The sequence below is a fragment of the Harpia harpyja genome, chromosome 14 (assembly GCF_026419915.1).
Source record: "Harpia harpyja isolate bHarHar1 chromosome 14, bHarHar1 primary haplotype, whole genome shotgun sequence".
Classification (NCBI taxonomy): Eukaryota; Metazoa; Chordata; class Aves; order Accipitriformes; family Accipitridae; genus Harpia; species Harpia harpyja.
Window position 1 is genome coordinate 34,694,774 of NC_068953.1, and position 18,490 is coordinate 34,713,263.

The 18,490-nt window shown below is 35.1% G+C and overlaps 1 protein-coding gene across 5 annotated transcripts in view; it reads right to left on the reverse strand.

Annotated features, from left to right (window-relative positions):
- Positions 1–275: 275 nt before the first annotated feature.
- Positions 276–18,490, reverse strand: part of VPS13C (vacuolar protein sorting 13 homolog C) — a 104,046-nt gene continuing 85,831 nt past the window's right edge. For 3 of the 5 annotated variants that reach the window (XM_052808907.1, XM_052808904.1, XM_052808906.1), the window contains 9 exons: positions 18,244–18,319; positions 17,456–17,619; positions 16,113–16,158; positions 14,995–15,118; positions 14,161–14,275; positions 6,787–6,878; positions 5,363–5,486; positions 5,020–5,103; positions 276–2,024 (listed from right to left, as the gene is read on the reverse strand). In XM_052808907.1, the coding sequence (XP_052664867.1) occupies positions 1,923–2,024; positions 5,020–5,103; positions 5,363–5,486; positions 6,787–6,878; positions 14,161–14,275; positions 14,995–15,118; positions 16,113–16,158; positions 17,456–17,619; positions 18,244–18,319 (927 nt within the window). In that variant the 3' untranslated portion in view covers positions 276–1,922. Of the gene's footprint in view, positions 2,025–5,019; positions 5,104–5,362; positions 5,487–6,786; positions 6,879–12,520; positions 13,271–14,160; positions 14,276–14,994; positions 15,119–16,112; positions 16,159–17,455; positions 17,620–18,243; positions 18,320–18,490 lie in introns of those variants that run through there. The other 2 variants (XR_008238375.1, XM_052808908.1) reach the window with 2 other exon arrangements.

An 18,490-nucleotide genomic window follows, 5' to 3' on the forward strand; every position in this document is an offset into this window, starting at 1 on the left:
ATTCTCCACTTCAAAATAGGCACATGGTACCATCTAAACATGCGCTGAGAGTAGACTGAAGTGAAATCTATTTTCAACTATGAATTAAGAGGCAGTACACAAAACTATCGCTTACATGCCAGAAACCAAGCTGAAAGAAATGCTGGGCTGTAGAAAGCTCTTCTACAGTACACTAGTACTCCAATGATCTTTTTCATATAGCGCCAGTGACATGTGGCAAACCAGCAGCATACAATGTATTTTAGAAGTGACAACACTTAAAATCATAGCACAAATAATTGCATATAAAAATTTATTTTCCTTTTTCTTTTAAACACAGGCTTGAAATACATACAACCTAGACAGCTAATTTAGTTAATGTTTGAGCAGAGCTTTCTAGAAAATAGGCGATATCACAGAATTAAAGGTTGTACCACATATTTTCCATCGTAGCAAAATGAATTAATAGCCATGCGCACACAATAAGCAATAAAATCATGTCTGCAGATGCTCTCTAAAAGTTCTGTGTTTGGCAGCTTACTTTCAAATATCTTAAGCTTTATAGTTTTGGAGAGATCATAGGTACAGGTTAAGAGTGCATTTATAGAATCCACTAGCCCTTAAGTATAAAGAAAATTTAAAAATTCAGGCCTAGTTATCACGATTGCTCTACTTACTGAATAGATCTATGCAAGAATATTGCCATTTTTATTCATTGATTTTGCGTCTATAGCTGTTATCTAGCACAAAATTAAATAAAAAAAAAGAAATCATTCTTCCCAAGTGAATTAAGTTGGAAAGAGCAAATTTTCACAAGTAAGTATTTGCAAGGACACTTTATTTCTTATTTGAGAGCCAAAGACTGACAGCGAGAGCTCTTTGTTCACTGATGACTGAACTCAAATCTCTTTGCTCATATAGTGCTTGATCCACAGTTACTTATGTATGTGCCTAGTATTAAGAACAGAACTTGTCTCAACGAAGTTCGTGCAATTATTCATACCATTAAGAACTAGGCATATACTTTAAATGTGCATAAGTATCTTGCTAAACTGAATGCTAACAGTCTTCAGGAAGAGAATCTGCAACAAAAAAATTACATCAGAAGTGACTTTTAGCTTAATGACATGGCACTCTTCCAGTGGAGTAACTATACACTGAAATATGGAAAGCTAATTACTTTTATTTAAGCTTTTTGACATACAATGCTGTCTAAAACCAGCATGCTGTTCCTCCTGGAGAAGTCTTTAAGCTACAGCAATACAACCAAAACCATATACATGCATATGACAGGTGAATAATATTTTCCATTTTTAAAGTGCAGATTTTCATTTACAGTGTAAGTGACATTCCAAAGTAAGCATTTCCAGAAAACAATAGCCTATTTCTTTCATACGTATTCATTCTTATGTTGCTCCAGTGCAGTATTTTCTAATACTAAACATACACGGATTAAATTATAGTAGCTAAATTATGGATACTTCTTTCTTAATTTAAAGAGAATGCTGCCTAAAATAGAAAGACTTTTTAATCAGTTTCAATCAGTAACATAAGTACTTTATTTTGCAAACTGCTAGAAACACAATTACTATAACCTGTCTGTAAACCATAAACTTAGAGTGCAAATCAGATAACCACTTTATTTTAGAATTCATTTACAAGAACTCCTGACAATAAAGGGCAGAAAAGAAAATTTCAGAGTGGGAAAACATTGTAGCAGAACTTTTAATTTTCAAACTTCAATGCTTATTTTAGAATATTGAAATCCATAGTTTTAGAAAGAGGCATAGCTTCTTAAAATAAAGTGTTTATGGCTGTTAACTTTGAAGGAAGACCTCAGATACTTTATCTTAGCTTTCTGTACAATGTCTCCATGTTGCTTCTAATCAATTTTAGGTTTAAAATTGCATACCAAAGGTCAAACCCGACAAATCCCATCATTATCAAGATAGTGTTTGTGGTTTCTTCAACTGTAACGATGCTTGCTTCACCAACTTTTGTTGTTTTCTTGTTGCCTGGGCTTCCTGAATGGCACAACAAATCCTCTGTAATGCAACATATTGAAAGTTTGAAAATTAAAGCATGCAATCTGCAGTTTTCTTCTGTAAGCTGCTACTAAAAATAGCTAAATCAATGAACATTAAAACCTACATATGCACTGGCTAGTTTAAGTTAGATACACAGCTTCTGATTCACATGCATAATATTCAACCCAGAAAAAGCTTCAGTGATATTGTCAATCTACTCCGATTTTTCAAGTAGTAACATTAATGATTTTATTCACACTTAACTAGATAAACCTTCCTCAGGCAGCACCCCAATACAAGCGATCTAATTTTAAACAGATAAGCAAATGACATTTCCAATACTATATGCTCTGGAGGCTTTCAAAGTCAGGCCATTTAAAGATCCAGCAATAAACTCATGTCCAGTTGGCCTACACAGCTGGGAACTACAGTCTGTACTATTAACACATATACACTGTAAAACAGCAGTTAGCATTTAAATAGCCCTTCCACATAAGTAATATTCACTAACACAAATGTAAGGATGCATGCCTTCTGTCTTTGCAGAATGCAATATTATGGGATCAAAGGCCTCTTAAATAAACATACTGATCAAGTACTGCAACATACTAGATCCATTAATTGGCACATGTAGACTCTTGACACCCTCTGCTCCTGTTGCTACACATTATTTTTAGCAAAAGTTTAAATGCTGTCAGAATAAGGTCTTTTGAGGAAAATTTAGTATCAGATCAAATTAAGCAGTTTTTTCTCTTCTCAAATGGATAGAAAAGTATTGACAGCCTACAATACTAGATTCATTCTGAGGTAAAGAGCCTTAGAAGAGGACTATGTCCAGGCCAAACCACCAAGAAATTTCAATTATTATTATCTGGAAATATAATAGAATCATTCACAATAATTAAAAGAAGATATAAATGACAGCAGGCACTTTTGAAAATATTTACAATTAAAAGCACTCTCAAACTGGATAGTTAGTTGAAATCCACAAAAAGATAAATTAAAATAGAACCTAACAATAATTCTAAAATTAGAAACAAGTTAACTGAACAAAGCAATGCAACTAAACCAGTCATTTTTTAATTCCTGAATCTAAACAATCTAATAGCTAAAAAATCCCCCACATCTCAACTGTCTAACATTAAACATATTGTACATTATGCATGAAATGTGTATACACAATATTAACATAGTGGTGTATTTCTAGTCTGAGAAAATTAATGTCAAAGTCATGTGTGTAAATGCCTAGGGAAAAACAAAACAAAACAAAACATAGTGGGGTAGCCTGGATGGTCATTCTGATTTTACCTGAGTAATTCCAGCATGTAGTGAAAGCTGAAGTGTTTGAAATGCTTGTGAGGGCTTTTCTTATCCATTATTTCAATAAAACTAATTTATACAACAATGAATATTAAAATAAAGGATAAGTTAAGCTGGATGGACAAATAATAGGCATCACGTGTACTTGAAGTATTTCAAACATTTATGGATTTCTGATAATTCATGGAGGCTGGGGAAAGATTCAGAGGACTGAAGAAGGACAAACCTAAAACCCTTGTTTATTTTTTAGGGGAGACAGAAAGAACAAGAAAGCTACAGATAACCTTAACCTGATCTTAAAGACATTTGTTTCATGAACATACAAAGGGTACCACGGAAGTCTTCACAGAAGTGACAATTATTTGTGAAGCATACATTTTTTGTGTCTTCCGTCAAATTGGTATTGTTTTACAAGTGAGATCTATGCAAAGAAGCAAGATGCAAAATGAAGAGTAATACTGATAAACTCAAGAAACAGAAATCCATGGAAGATAAATGGGTTGTGTTGCACTCCAGAACAGAAAAAAATTATTTTCAGCATATACGTATCAGCATAAAGACTAGTAAAGAAAGGAACATGCAGTTAGGCAATAACAGAAAAAAACAGAATTAAACACAAAGAAGTATCCTTCTAGTGTGGCCTGCATGTTTTGTACAATGTTCCAGCTTTGGCCATGACACTAAGATACAGACAAACTAAAAGCATTTAAATTAGTTAACCACAAGTGTGATTTGGAAGACATGCTGTAAGAAAAAGCTGAAGGAACTTTTTCTTTAGACAAGATACAGTAAAGAAATAATATAGACTCTTCCAGTAGATAAAAAGAGTGCCTCAAAATGATAGCAATTTTTTTTTCCTTCCCAACCTAACCCATTCTTTTAGAAGACTTGATCAATTGAATAGAAGCAATTTGGCCTCTATTCTGATTCTAGCTGCTGACTTGCTGTTTACAGGAGCTACAATTTCAAGTGTCCTTTGAAGACGCTGTGGATCTAATTGATCTTACTTTTGCTACCAGGGAGGTACTCTTCTCTCATCATCTGATACAAAACTACAGTAAGATGCATGGTTTCCTAGGTAAATTTTTCTATTGTTGAAATACCCTGGAATTCATATAAAATTGTTAGTTCAGCTTATGTGAGTTAGCCATGAGACCCAACCACCCACAGAACAAAAGCTCCCGAAATAAATCAGCCTCTCCAGCATCAATATGAACAAACATTTAGACATAAATGGAAGAAAACCCAGGTGCAGGGAAGAATCTAAGTAAGCCATTTCACACAAGGTACACTTAATGGGTTAGTCCAGTGATCCTGAAATAATGAAGAGATAGCAGAATTCAGAGGTATGTTGAATCCTAGAGACTATAGTGAACTTAATCTAATACTTCAGGTATTTGAATTGTTTTCCTTTAATGAGTTTTAATAAACAAAACATAAGACTATGCAACTTCAACCTTTAATTATTACTGCATATACTCTCTTGAATGCTTTAGACTATCTTGTCTCATCATTCTCCTGGTTAAACTCATTTTTCAACATCAAAGTATGATAAACGGTCCTCAGGCACAGCAGCCTATTCTATAGTGAGTGTCTGAACATTACCATCCTTTTATATGCTGAGCTTCAACAACTGTTAACAATATCATAAGGAAAGAAGATGAAAGGAAAAAAAAAAAAAAAAAGAATATACCCTTGCTGTAGTTTCATCCTGAAGCTGAACTGTCTTTACGCATTCATGACCTGTACTGTCCTTCCTTTGGAACATCCTTTGATCCTGTTGCAGAGGGGAACAAAAACATACTTCGGGTGACTCACAAAACAAGAATGCAAGATCTGATACTGAATGGCTTGAATGTCAACTTCAGGTTACATTCCAATGTGGCCTCTGTCCAACCCAACTCATACTTTCAAGAAATCTGAAGTAAATCCTGTTTCATAGTCCCATAGTCAGCAGTTAGAACCATAAATAAGTCTAGAGCACATTGGGACCTCTAAATAGTGTTAAATAAAAGAAGTTTACATGCTTTTCTTACCAAAACAGTTATTTTTAAAACATTTGCTTCGTAGGAGGGACAGCGTGTAAAGTCTTCAAATAAGTAATCCCAATCTGTTGTTAAATGGCCTAAGATTTCCACTTCTTTTACATGTATCACTCTCCTGTTCACAAGAAAAAAGTTAATACTCAATTTCTCCCTGGGACTAGAGCTTTGCCAGAAAAACAAATAAAATGAAGAAAAGAAATTTTTTTGAGAAGGCATTTTCTATGTGGATTAAAAGTATCCACTCAGTCACAGTGGAACTGTATTTCCTTAATATATATTTTGAGATAATCACTTTGTCCTTAAGACTCTCAGATGATCTATGACATTGCATAGTATGCACAGGCCAACTTAATCAAAACCCACCCAGCCCTCCAAATCCAAACACTTTACTAGAATTGGATACTAGAGGGTCGTCAGTTAATTAAAACCAGTTCCTCAAAGCCAGACTCTACCAGATGAAGGTAATCAAACAGGTACGCTGTCACACAAGTACTACTAGACTGACAGATGATCAGTTGCTACTGTTGACAGTTGCTAGCTAGCTGCCTCTTCAATTACTTCAAAGCTCCAATGTCAGCTAGCACACTAAGACAAAAACAAGTGGCAGTTCTGAATGGAGTTAAACTAGAACTTTTATGCATGTGGAGAAGAACTGGGATAAGGAGAAAAGTACACAATTATCCGATGCTGCAAACAACTAAATCACCTAACTATCATTACAGGACTTTGTCAGTGTCTTGAAAAAACTTGTTCAGCTGCAGCATGAATTTTGAGGTGTGCTAGTTCTTATAAAACAAACACGGTGGAATGCCTCCTTGTAGTCTCGTTATGGATGAGCCTATCTCATACATTCAGGCAAAGTGGAAGTTGGTGACATTCGGGATGGGGAAATCATAATGCATGGGTTTCTTTTCATTATCTAAGTGTATTTAGAAAGTTTTGAGTCCTCAAACTGCATATCCAAGACTAGTAATATCTTGAATTCTACAAATTGTCTGATGAGTTTAATATTAATTTTCATACTCGTACAAAAACTTAAAGACTCCCTTTAGAGTATCCTTTAATTAACAAGACTGTAAACATGTGCATTCTCAAAACATTGGTTTGACTGCAAACGCTTATCACAAGCTAATTTGAAAAATTAGAAAGAAAAAAAAAAAAGACTATTTCCCTCCAGTATGATGAAAGGGTCACTGACCTCAGAGTAAACTGTCTTCCTAAATTAGTATCTAGTATTGACATCATTACCGTATTAATTTTCCATAAAGGAAACAAAGTAAACTAGAAAAAAAATCAAGAAAATGGATAAGGAAAGTACATATGCAGAGAACAGCAATCAGTTTAGACTTAGCCAGATGTCTAATCCACAAGTTGAAACCAAGACAAGCCCTTAAAAAGCCTTCAAAACTTAATACCTATTGGTAACAATAAGGTTTGCTCTTCTGCCTCTTGGAAGCGCACAGTGGTATCGATAGCTCTCTTTTTCCAGCTTTCTGATGTGCAATTTCTGAAACAGAAATAGAAAATAATTTGGGGGCTGTAAAAAGAAAACTCAAAGCGGTGGTTTCAATTCAAAAGCCTTTTAAAAAGTTACCTCATTGAACTGTTCCTTAAAGGCAGGCTGTCACAGTGTTCTCACTCCTGAAGCTGAGTCACTGAAAGGTCTGATCCGTTCCACTCAAAAGGTGGAACATTGACACTGCATTATCAGACTGTTTCTTCAGCATTAATTTCCTTTCAGTGCTAATAATTGTTTAGTAATGTTCATTCAAGTTGAGGCAAGGGAGATTTAGGTTAGATATTAGGAAAAATTTTCTAACTGAGAGGGTTGTCAAACATTGGAATGGGCTGCCCAAGGAAGTGGTTGAGTCACCATCCCTGGAGGTATTCAAAAAGCGAGTGGACAGGGTACTCCAGGGCATGGTTTAGGGGGCATGGTTAATGGTTGGACTCGATGATCTTGAAGGTCTTTTCCAACCGAAATGATTCTATGATTCTACGATTCTGTTACACCTCATGCTGCAGACTTGATTCAAGAGTGAAACTCCTGCAACAGTACCTTTAAGAGGTGGCACCACATGACCCAGACCCTTAGAAATAAACTACCAAGTTACAAATACTCAATGCACCTCAACATCAGGCTTCTGAAGCATTGAACGGACATGCCTATTCAACATTGAAAATAAGGTATATGAAAGTGTAGATCAAATTACTCATCAGATTTCTGTTAGGCAACCAAAACTCAAGTGACAAACTATGAATACAGAGGTTAAAGCTTCAAAATAAAGTACCGAAGTGCTTCCTAGCTTTTTTTTTTTTAGTTCTTCATTAATTTTTTAATTACCTGTTTTTCAGATTTCCTATTCTGTACATGCTGTTTAACTGAAATATAGTATTTTCTAGAGCATGTCACCAGGTTTACAATATTCCATCAACAACAAAGAGCAGGACAGAAGACAGTCTCACAGTCACCCCTAAATCAAGCTCACAATAACACTGGCTTAAAGTCAACAAGATTCACAGAGCAACACATCAACGTATTTGTGGGAAATGGATACACATCAAAACATCATGTAGAAAAAGATGAAGTTGTGAAACGAATAACGTACAACCAATGGGAATCCAACCTCAAACTGGGTATGAGAATAAATCTGTGCTAACTACCAGTTCTCCTCCTACGAATCTGTCAGAGAGCAGGCAACCTGTTTCTGTCCACCCTACTTTGCTGCCTGCTTCATTAACTAATATAACATGTTAGTTTTCAGGACAAAAGTGGTCTACTAGAATTAAATACATGTTTTCTGTTATAATCCTGTATATATTTAGTAGCTGTAAGGTTGCTAGAATTCACATTCCAACTGCAATTGTCATGTACATGGTAAATATGTAATTGTTACTAAAGAACCTTATCTGTACACAGGTTGCATTAAATGCAGAGATCATGAATTCTCTGGGTAGCAAGCCTACCACAGTAAGTGTCATTACACAGATCTTACCTAACCCAACTACCAGCAGAACGCTCCAATGGGAAGCCCCTAAAATACCCATGCTTACCCTTCTCTTTGGGGAAGACATACATTGTTACATTTAAAGATGAAAACTCTTAGCATGAAAAAACTGAAACAAGGAATATACACATCAGATTTAAAGCTAGTTCCGTGTTTATTTCAGACTGCAAAGCTAAGTATAGTTGTAATATGCAATACATACATTCTTATACTTCAATCATCTCACATCTCTGAACCTGCAAATCAAAGTGCCACTGGTGTTGGAATTCTGTCAAGTTACTCGTAAGCAACTAGACAACATTTAGAACCCAGCAACATTAGTAATAGTAGAGCAGTTGGATTATATAGTCTCAACCTTGGAAACAAGTGTTGGAAAGAGGATGTGCACACCCAGGACTTTGCCCCAGGACTGTAGCCAGCAAAAGCATCTGGATTCCTTTTATACTCAAGAAGCTTCTAACAAACGCAGGGCTCCGGCACAGTAGTCACAAAAGCCTTGTCAGGGTCACTAACCTAGTTACGTTCTCTGACAACTGTGAGCTCTTTATATTTAAAAGTTATGATGGTCATCAGTAGAGGATTTTACAGAAACTCCAATTACTACAGTCTTCCTAGGTCACAAAGTCAAGCTTACCATTTATTGGTAAGATCAAGAGCTTTCAACTATCATCACAGGGAAATCAACTGAGATGCTGAAATTTAACCTATTGTACCCACATCTCAAACATCTACTCTACCCTCTACCACTAAGTACATTATATCAGTACAAAAACTCTTTACAAAATACACATTCCACTTGTAAATAATGTTTAATTAGTAAAACTTAACGAAGACAGTTATATAGCCATAATGTCAATGCATGTTAGCTTTGTACTCTTTAAGCAATACAACCACCTTTTTTATCATACAATCTGTTTTAATGGAAAATGTGCAGCTCCTGTGTAGGAACATGAGGAAACATAAGGAAGAATGAAGGCCATATGTGCCCTGTCTGGATACAGAATGCATGCACCTCAGATCAACATTTAGCAAGTGCCTGCAACTGGATGCCCCAAAATTGGTTTTATGTTCTTCATCGCAAAATAAGATGACCTTCAGTTCATTTTACAGCTGCTACTATGGAATTCAGCCAGTATAACAGTAAATTTCTCAAGTTATTTCTGACAAACTAGTGAGAACAAATAAAGGAGACAGCACTAAAAGTTTAATATCTTTTTAGATATTCCTTGTAAAGATACATCTCCTTCTGTATTTCCATAGCTGGATCTATAAAACTGGTAAGATGACAACAGAAGCTAAACTTGACTCCACATTTATCTATGATCGACCACGCAAGCTATATAGTTTAAAACTCTATACAGTTTAAGTAACCAAAATGGAAAGATCTTTTGTCGCCTCAGCTTACATCAGAATGAATTAAAAGAGGCTTCAACATTTACTTATACTTGCATTTTATTTTCATATATTTAGAAGTTTAAAAAATGTCTTAAAGTATCATCATACATTGTAACTGACCTCGAAAATCCTTTAAGCTCAAAAGTGGATTAATATTCAAGAATTTAAATCAACAGCATAGTGTTTTTCTGGATTTGCTCCCTAGTGATGTAACGTTTTGAAAAACATTTTAATTCAGCATTTTCCAGCAATGAAAAATAGAGGGTTCACATCTTCTATAAAAAAATATAACTTCCTGACCATCTTTAAAATTTCTGAAACTGTAAAACATACATGAAAGGAAAAAAAATTCCAGAAAGACTGCTTATCTCAAAGTCTCTTCAAAACATCAGAAGAAAGAAGGCAGCATATAACTAAAATCAAAACATGAACTCACATTTTATACGTGAACGATAGTTACTTTAAAAACAAGTAAAAATTGAAGAAATACAAAACCCACTGCCATGTAAGACTGCAATTCAAAGGCTGCAATCCATATTCTGAAGCCTTTTGCTGGATAGGCAGAAATGAGACATGCCACATATTTAAACAGATATATTCATAAGCATGTTCCTTTATTTAAAATCAAAGCTTTGGAGAGAAAGCCTGTTTCTCATAGCTTCAGAAACAATCCCAATAGTATTTTTAGATTTTACATGCAATATGTTACTACAGTAAGAGTTCCCACCGAGGTCCATGCCTAAGAGATGCAATATTTCTCAGAGCTATTCTCAATGCACCTGATAGACGTCAGCACAATGGTAGTGGCATTATGTAAAAAGTGGGTTGCGCTTGATGCAAATTAGTCCATAATCTGCACACTCTTAAAATTCCGGCATCTTTATCAAAAGCTTCTATTTTTATGAGAATACTAGAGCACGTTAAAGAAGTTCAACTCATTCTTATTTTACACGGAAATAAAAGAACCACTGCAAATTTACACAGCAGAACACTGACTCAACCAGAAATAGAACCTGCAGTTTCTTGAAACCTAGCATAGTATTCTCTCTGCCACACAACATTGTCTCACCACCATGTCTCAATTATTCATGAAGTGTTCTGCATTCTTTATAAAGCTCCATGCTTTAACTGGGAAATGAAACAAAGTAACGCCATAGACATTGAATAATGTATGAATTGCATCATGTCAGACCCTAAGTGCTGGGGTTAGAAGACAGTCTCCTCACCAGAAGAGGCAGCAATACCTGCATATTAAAAGGCAAAGTGTAACAAAGCCAAAGGCATTCATTACTTGTTCTAGCAAATCTCATCAACTGCAAACATTCCTCATACAAAGATTAAAACTCTCAAGAACTTATTCCTTGGAAAACAATTCTCCTAGAGTTGCCCTATTTGTTCTTTGATTCTCCACCTATAAATACTGTGCTTTTATGTTTTACAAAACGCATTTGCTACTACTAAGCCTCACTGCATGAGCTAGAGACATGGCCTGCAAGACATCAAATCTGACTTTCTGGGTTTTGAATTGACTGGGCAGATCCCTATATAGCCCATATAAATTAGATCCAGCACTTCTGGGAAAATGCACTGCGTAAACAAATTTACGCAAGTGAACTGATCTACTCCATCTGGCTGCTGTCCTCATTCTGCACCAAAAAAAACGTTCCGAGTGGAAAAAAATAACTTGTCTTTAAGACCTACATATATGCTCCTCCTAAGCTGAGCTCTAATGTCTACCAATGTCTATACTCACATACAAATGAGTACTAAAGTGAAACATTTTTTTGTCCAACTACTGGATAGTATTGAGACATCCATTCCTTAAGGTAACCTTACAAGGTTTCAACCTTGTAAGCGTGTATTTATTTTAAAGGGACATATGCATTAAAGTTAGTTAAAATAGATGAGAGGGTGGGAATTCTGGTTAAACTACTTGTAATGCTGAGTCAAAACTGGATCAAAAAATAAACAGCACTAGTACCTATAAGCTGAGTTATTTGCAATTAAATTTGTAAATGCATATAAAACTGACTTTCTGACTCATCTTCCTTGTTAAATATCCTATATCCTGTAAAGACACTGTCCCCCTCTTGCTTGTAATTTACATTAGAAAACAAAACCTTCCCAACACTAACCTCTAGCATAATAATCAAAATCAGTTAGTTAAAAAAACAAAACCAAAACCAAACAAAAACCAACGTATTCAATTAACTGACTTCCTAAAGGAAGAAACTGTATTTAGTGAACTATACAGAGGATTTGTTCTTGGTTAGTGTACAATTCCAGTCTACACCATTTAGATCTAAGATGAATACAAATATTAGTTGTGCAGAAACTGCATAATATCCAGTTTTCAGTGTTAATTGTGCTACCTTTTCCTTTTTGATAGATGTAAAGAATATAGCTCAAAAAATAAAAAATCTCACTACATGAAGAAATTTGGTCTGCTTAGTATATCACAACAACTTAATTTCATTTAATCAGCTAAACTAACAGTTCATTAGATATATTTTTTTTTAAACAATTTTAAAATAATTAAGCTGACTATTGACCACTAAATTTTAAAAAAGCATTAGCAGGAGCTCTCTGCTCAATGTTTTTTTCATGTATGATAGGCAAACAATTTGCTCTGAGAACAGCTTGTTAAGCTTAGCTTGTTAATTTATGAAATGCTGTATTAGAAATGAAATTTATGGCATCACTTAATTTAGAAATATATTTTATTTTTATATATATAGAGAGAGAGATATATATATATGTAAATTCATGTTAACAGCTAGAAGTTTACATTTAAGTATGTTGAACAGCAAAGCCCTAGAAGATTCTGTGAATGAAACCAGAGTCAACTGAGCTGGCTACATTTTTTAACTGATAAAATTTCATAAAGAAGTTGTAGTAGTAGTAACTTGAAGTGATGGTGGTTCATCAGATGTGTAAGTGACAGGCCTATGGCATGTTACAGAAACCACAAATACAAGTTTTCTTCGCATTTATATGGAAACAGTATTTCTGTATCATGGAGTTATAAGCATTTTCACAGAAGAATATTCCACTCAATATCACCATTTTAAATTTTGCACAAGTATCAAAATGTTGCTTTCTCCCTTCATCCACAGCCCTGGCTCTAAGAAAATGCTAATAAATGAATGAACTCAGCATCTACCCTGCTTGGGTTTTTTCCCACGTACCTTCCATTGCTGCGACTCATAAGAAGCTAAGCATCCTTAGAAAAACAAATATACAGGAAACAAACCCTCCCTGTCTCTCACATCTTACCCACTCATCTAATGTTACTGAAGGTGGTTATACAAGTTTGTTTTCTTAGCCTGGACAAAATGAAACACTTCTATTCAACTGCTACACAGAAAAGATAAGAATGAAGGGGACATATTAAATGTAATCATGCCCTTAATCTAAACACTTAAGGCCAATAAAAGACTGTGACTGAAATAGAGAAGAAATATGGAAAATGTTTACTCCATTATTCCAGTTCTTGCTGCGTATGCCAGGAGAGAAAGAGAAAGAAGAAAAACATTAGAAATAGAATAGGAAATAAGGATTAAAAGAACATCTAGGAGGAAGTAGTGAATATGCAAGTTTTGGTCTTAAAATGTTAATGTAGACAGTTATTTTATTCTAACTTTTCAGCAACAATACACATATTTTAAGGTAAGCTTTAAGAACATGAAGACTGAAATACAAATTAACTAGATTCTGATTATCTAGGACTTGAAAATAACTGTTATTCATCCTCTGTATGTTAGCCACATCCAGTCATCCAGATGTAGAAGCAGACTAATATCCACACAATGCCTGTAGCTATGACATATTGGTATTAAGAATAACATAAGGAAATACCAAAACATGGTATTTTGAAAATTCATGCAGTTTTTTCAACTGCTGATACTACCAAAAAAAAAAAAAAAAACCAAACAAAAAAAGGATTTCAGTAGTTGTATTATATGCCAAACAATTCAAGCTCTATTCATCCTATTTAAAAATTGCTTAGTTTGTAAACCAGCCTCAGCTTTGTAATTAAGCAAAACACTATAACTGAGTATCAAAATGTTTTTGTTTCCACATATTCAAATCTTAATCCTACTAATTCTTAATCCTACTACCTGCTTCCAGAGTACGAGATAAGCAATTACAGAACATAATGTGCAGAAGATCATTTAACAGCAATGCTGCAGTTCTCTTGTCACATTCAGGTTACTACAAGCACCGGGCCTTCTCTACTATACAGGCTTGCTTTATGAAATAGGCTGGGGCAAATTTTTACTACAGATAACTGCCACAGATCCGTGGCAGCTTTTTTGTAACATAATCCTTTATGGAACCCTGTAGGTTAGAGAATTTTAACTGTATTTACAATGCAAGTCATACCTCAAATAAATCATAACCCTCAGCTTCCACCCTATCATATGGCCGGATGATGCCATCTTCATGAATGAAACGTGGAGGACGGAGATTAGATACTTCTTCAGTTGATTCTGCCACCCTGCCGTAGACAGTGGAACAGTATTCTGGTAAGCATACTACAATTCTGACTTTCACCAATGTTTCTTTAAAAAGTCACACTTTCACCTGCCACATATCCCACTTATACTTCCCGGGTACCCTACACATGTAAATAGTAAAGACACGCTGCTAGTAATAAATCCAAAGTAACATTAGCCAATTAGCTACAGAATAACTTGGAGAAGTTTACTCCCAACCATGGATAATTTACTAAGGGTTCTCGTGTTTATTAACAGACTTTCCAAAGGCCCCCTCCGAAACACAAGAAGCCCCTGATGTGCACTGCTAACTGAATTTAAACTGGCAAGTTTTCCTCCAAAAATTTCAATGTTTTTTTTTTTTACAGTAAGTTTAAATGACATTTACATATTTGCATTCAGCAGTACACAAACCTATCTCAAAAGTAAAATTTACACAAGATCTTTTAATTACTTTCTGACTAGGGGAGGGAGTGAAAAGGAGAAAATGGACTAGTTACCGTCTACTTGAACTACAACACTGCAATATGTATTCTGAAGCAGCAATTTCCAGAGGTCACCATAAAATACATTCATTACAGGCTACCAGGCATCTCTCAACCCCATATATCCTACTGCATATTGTGTTTAACACAAGCAATTGTGTGTCACTACTGGACCACTTTACCACCTGGTATCCAACATATGGAAAGTACTTCAAAACTTCCTTTTGACATTTTACCTTTGAATGCCCTGGAAGGTACTGCTTGCCATATCTACGATGCCACCTGTTGGGCGGGCTACCACTCCTACAAGCCCCTTTCCAATTCCTTTAAAGAATCCAGCTGCACCTTCTTTTTTAGCCCCTTTAAAAGAAAGGGAACAGAAGACGACATAGTTTTAATGACCAACCTGAAGACATTAACAAACACAGAATTAAATCATTACCGCTCCAGGCTGCACTAGAACTGTTTTGTACTGGAAACAGCCCACAGCTGTTACATACAATCCACTTATAAAACACAGTTCTCTGTGAGAAGTCACACATTGCTTCCTTGTCTGTTCAGACATATTGCTGTTCACTTAACACCTCACCAGCCTCCAAAGCCAATATATCAGTTTTTATAGGTTGATAATAATAACAAAATAATCTGAAGACTCTAAGATGCACAAGTATAATGGAAGTTAACTACTTCTATCTCAAAATTACGTGTTTCTGGTGACACATAATTATGGAAGAGCCAAAATAGTGTTTAGAAAGCATGCGTGTTCATCCACCAACGAGAGAAGGACTACGTCTCAAAGTATCTGCCAATAACCTATAAAATACAACACAGTAACAATTAACTTCCAACATTTAAATCACTCTGATGTGAAATTTAGTAAGAGGCATTTTTTCTTGGATTTTTTCATCATCTATCATACTGATAAAGTGACAGTCTTCACAAAAACAAATATTTATCTCAGGCATAAAACCAAATTTACTTTTTAAGATTTCTCCAACCTTAGCAGTCTCAAAAAAACTTTTTCAATTGGTGCTTTCTAATTTATTTTTTTTAGTAACTTTATTCTGGCTTTAAACAATAAATTGGGTACTCCAGCAGGCCTAACAAAATATGTCACAAAGACAACCATTCCTCAACTCATACAAAGGCTGAAAAAGTGGTAAGCCAATAACAGCTATAAATATATTTGAGTAAATCATCGTATAAGGTCACATTTGAATTAGAAATATAAAAATAATCTTGCTACCCTTAGCATCACCACACTTAGATTGATATTTCTTAAAATTACAAAATAAATTGTAAAGTATTGGGAAACCATTTAAGCAGTGCAGTACAAAGCAACCTTAGTGCTTACCTTCTACAGGTTTAGTGATTATGCCCGTCACACCTCCAACAACACCCTAAAAAGAAGAAGGTAATTAAGTTCCTACTTAGAAACAGGAATGCTATAGTCTAACTGGGCAACCAGTTGTGTCTCATCCTTCATTTTAAAACTTTATAATGAAGTTCAATATCAGAAACACTGTTTGGCTGCGTTTTTTTGGTTTCGTGGTTTGGTTGGTTGGTTGGTTGGTTTTTTTACTTTAAATTTTCAAGAAAATTATAACTGAGGGAAAGAAGAGAGGGGGGAAAACCTAAAACGGCTGAAGAAACATTTATGCTGGCAAGAAAGACTAAAAAAATCTTTTGTACAGTAATCAGGCTTGCAATAATTAAGAAAGTCATTATTTCACTTTCTTTACTAACAGGAAGCTGCCAGAATTCCCAGTCATGAGTGAGTGATACCAAATATTCAACATAAATTAAGATCAAATAATTCTCTGGAAGACTTTAAGGGTCAAGTAGATTAATGACATGAAGGCAGAAGAATAAAAATCCACTGAGGTAACTTCCAAATTTTCAGCAAACAGTATCAGAAACAACTCTACAATGTTTACTACTTACAATGACTTAGAAATATGTTGACTGGTTTTATTTTGAATGGAAAGTGATAGAATTTATTAGAAGACTTAATTTGCATTCAGGTAATACAGATCTCTCAGTAATTGTTTACATGAGGTTTGTCTCGTACTTAGCGCTTTAACTAGAAATAGACATGATCTTTCAGCAACCAGAAAAGGTTCCCAACTTTTTATTATAAAAACAATACGGGCATTGCACAGCTCCTATTTCAGAATAATATCTCCAACCTAATGTACTTACTTGTATACATATTCTACTTGCTTTATGTTCACATCCTTCTAAGTCAAGAAAAACTAGCAGTTTTTAGAAGACCTCAGCACATAGAAAGCCATTTTTACTATGCAGCACATGTCCAGAGCTCATAATTCACAACCAACTGACTTTAATGGCAGAACTGACTGCAAGGTAAAATAAGTGCCCAGTTACTTTAATTAGATAACACATTTGTTGAACATGAGCAACTATGTTTGTTTATATAATTCACAGGAGAAATTGGTGTTAATTCCTACACTTTACCTTTCCAAGACCTTACCTTCAATTCCTCAAGATGGCCAAAACCACAACCTCAAACACTAAAGCTGATACACTATACTGAGTCTCCTATAAACCGACTGCCTGTTTGTCTCTTCTGTTTAGTTCATGAACTGATAAAGATGACATTAAACTTGCTTGCATATAATTTTCAAGCATGGATTAAGACTAGGCACATCATACCGTCCAACTTCAAATTCATACCTGTAACAAGCCTTTTCCTCCTTTGGCCAGGCTGTCACCAAAGTCTTTTGGCTGCCGACCCATTTCCTCTCTCCGTTTCTGCTGAAATTCTTTATCCATAGTAATAGCAGCCAAGCCTTTTCCAACCGAACCAGTGATCCTAGACACCACCCCTGCTGCACCACCTGATGGAACAGGGCATAAAGCAAAAGTTACTGTTCTTTCACAGTTTAACAGCAGACAACATACAAGAAGCCACAAAGTTCATAGCGATTTCCCTTCATGTTCAGTTTGGGTATTACGAATTACACAGAGTGACTACCACATGTTGTCCATGAGAAGACTCTGGAATCTGGCCTGAAAAGGTTAACTCTTAAATCGCTTCAGTACATGTTATATGGCATATTGGATGGAATCGTATTTTCTCTAATTACTGTAACACATAGCTAAATAAAAATCTAAGGTAACTGTAACAGTAGCTGGTCCTAAGAACACTTCTCAGGCTTCTCCAGACATTTTAGGACCATTAGAATTATTTTCCTTATTCATCCACGGCATGGTACAAATTCAGTTATACATGCAATGTTTCTCAGATTGCTCACTCAGTCTACAAAACAGACATTTAGATGGTCTTGAGTTAGGTATGAATGATCTGTACCACAAATACTGGCAACAGTATCTGATAAATACTCATCAAAAAACTACCATGTAGATAGTTCAAAAATATCTTTCCCTTCAAAATAAGAAGAATCTAAACGCAATCCATTAGTTAACCTAATTCATTAAAACAGTGACAATATGATACATACCGACTGTGTGTCCAAGAAGACTTTTAACACCAATTACAAAGCCTTCAGCAAATTCTTCAGGTCCTTGAACAGCACCCTAAAAATGAAGCTTATTTTGAATAGCAGAAAACTACACATTTATGCACCTGTTTCAAGAAAACCTAGGGACTCCTTTACACTCATGAAAGGAAGGCCATTTGAATATGTTATTTCTTTAAAGTTAACATTAAAAATTACCACTTTCTTAACTGTTCAGGGTGTAGAGTAC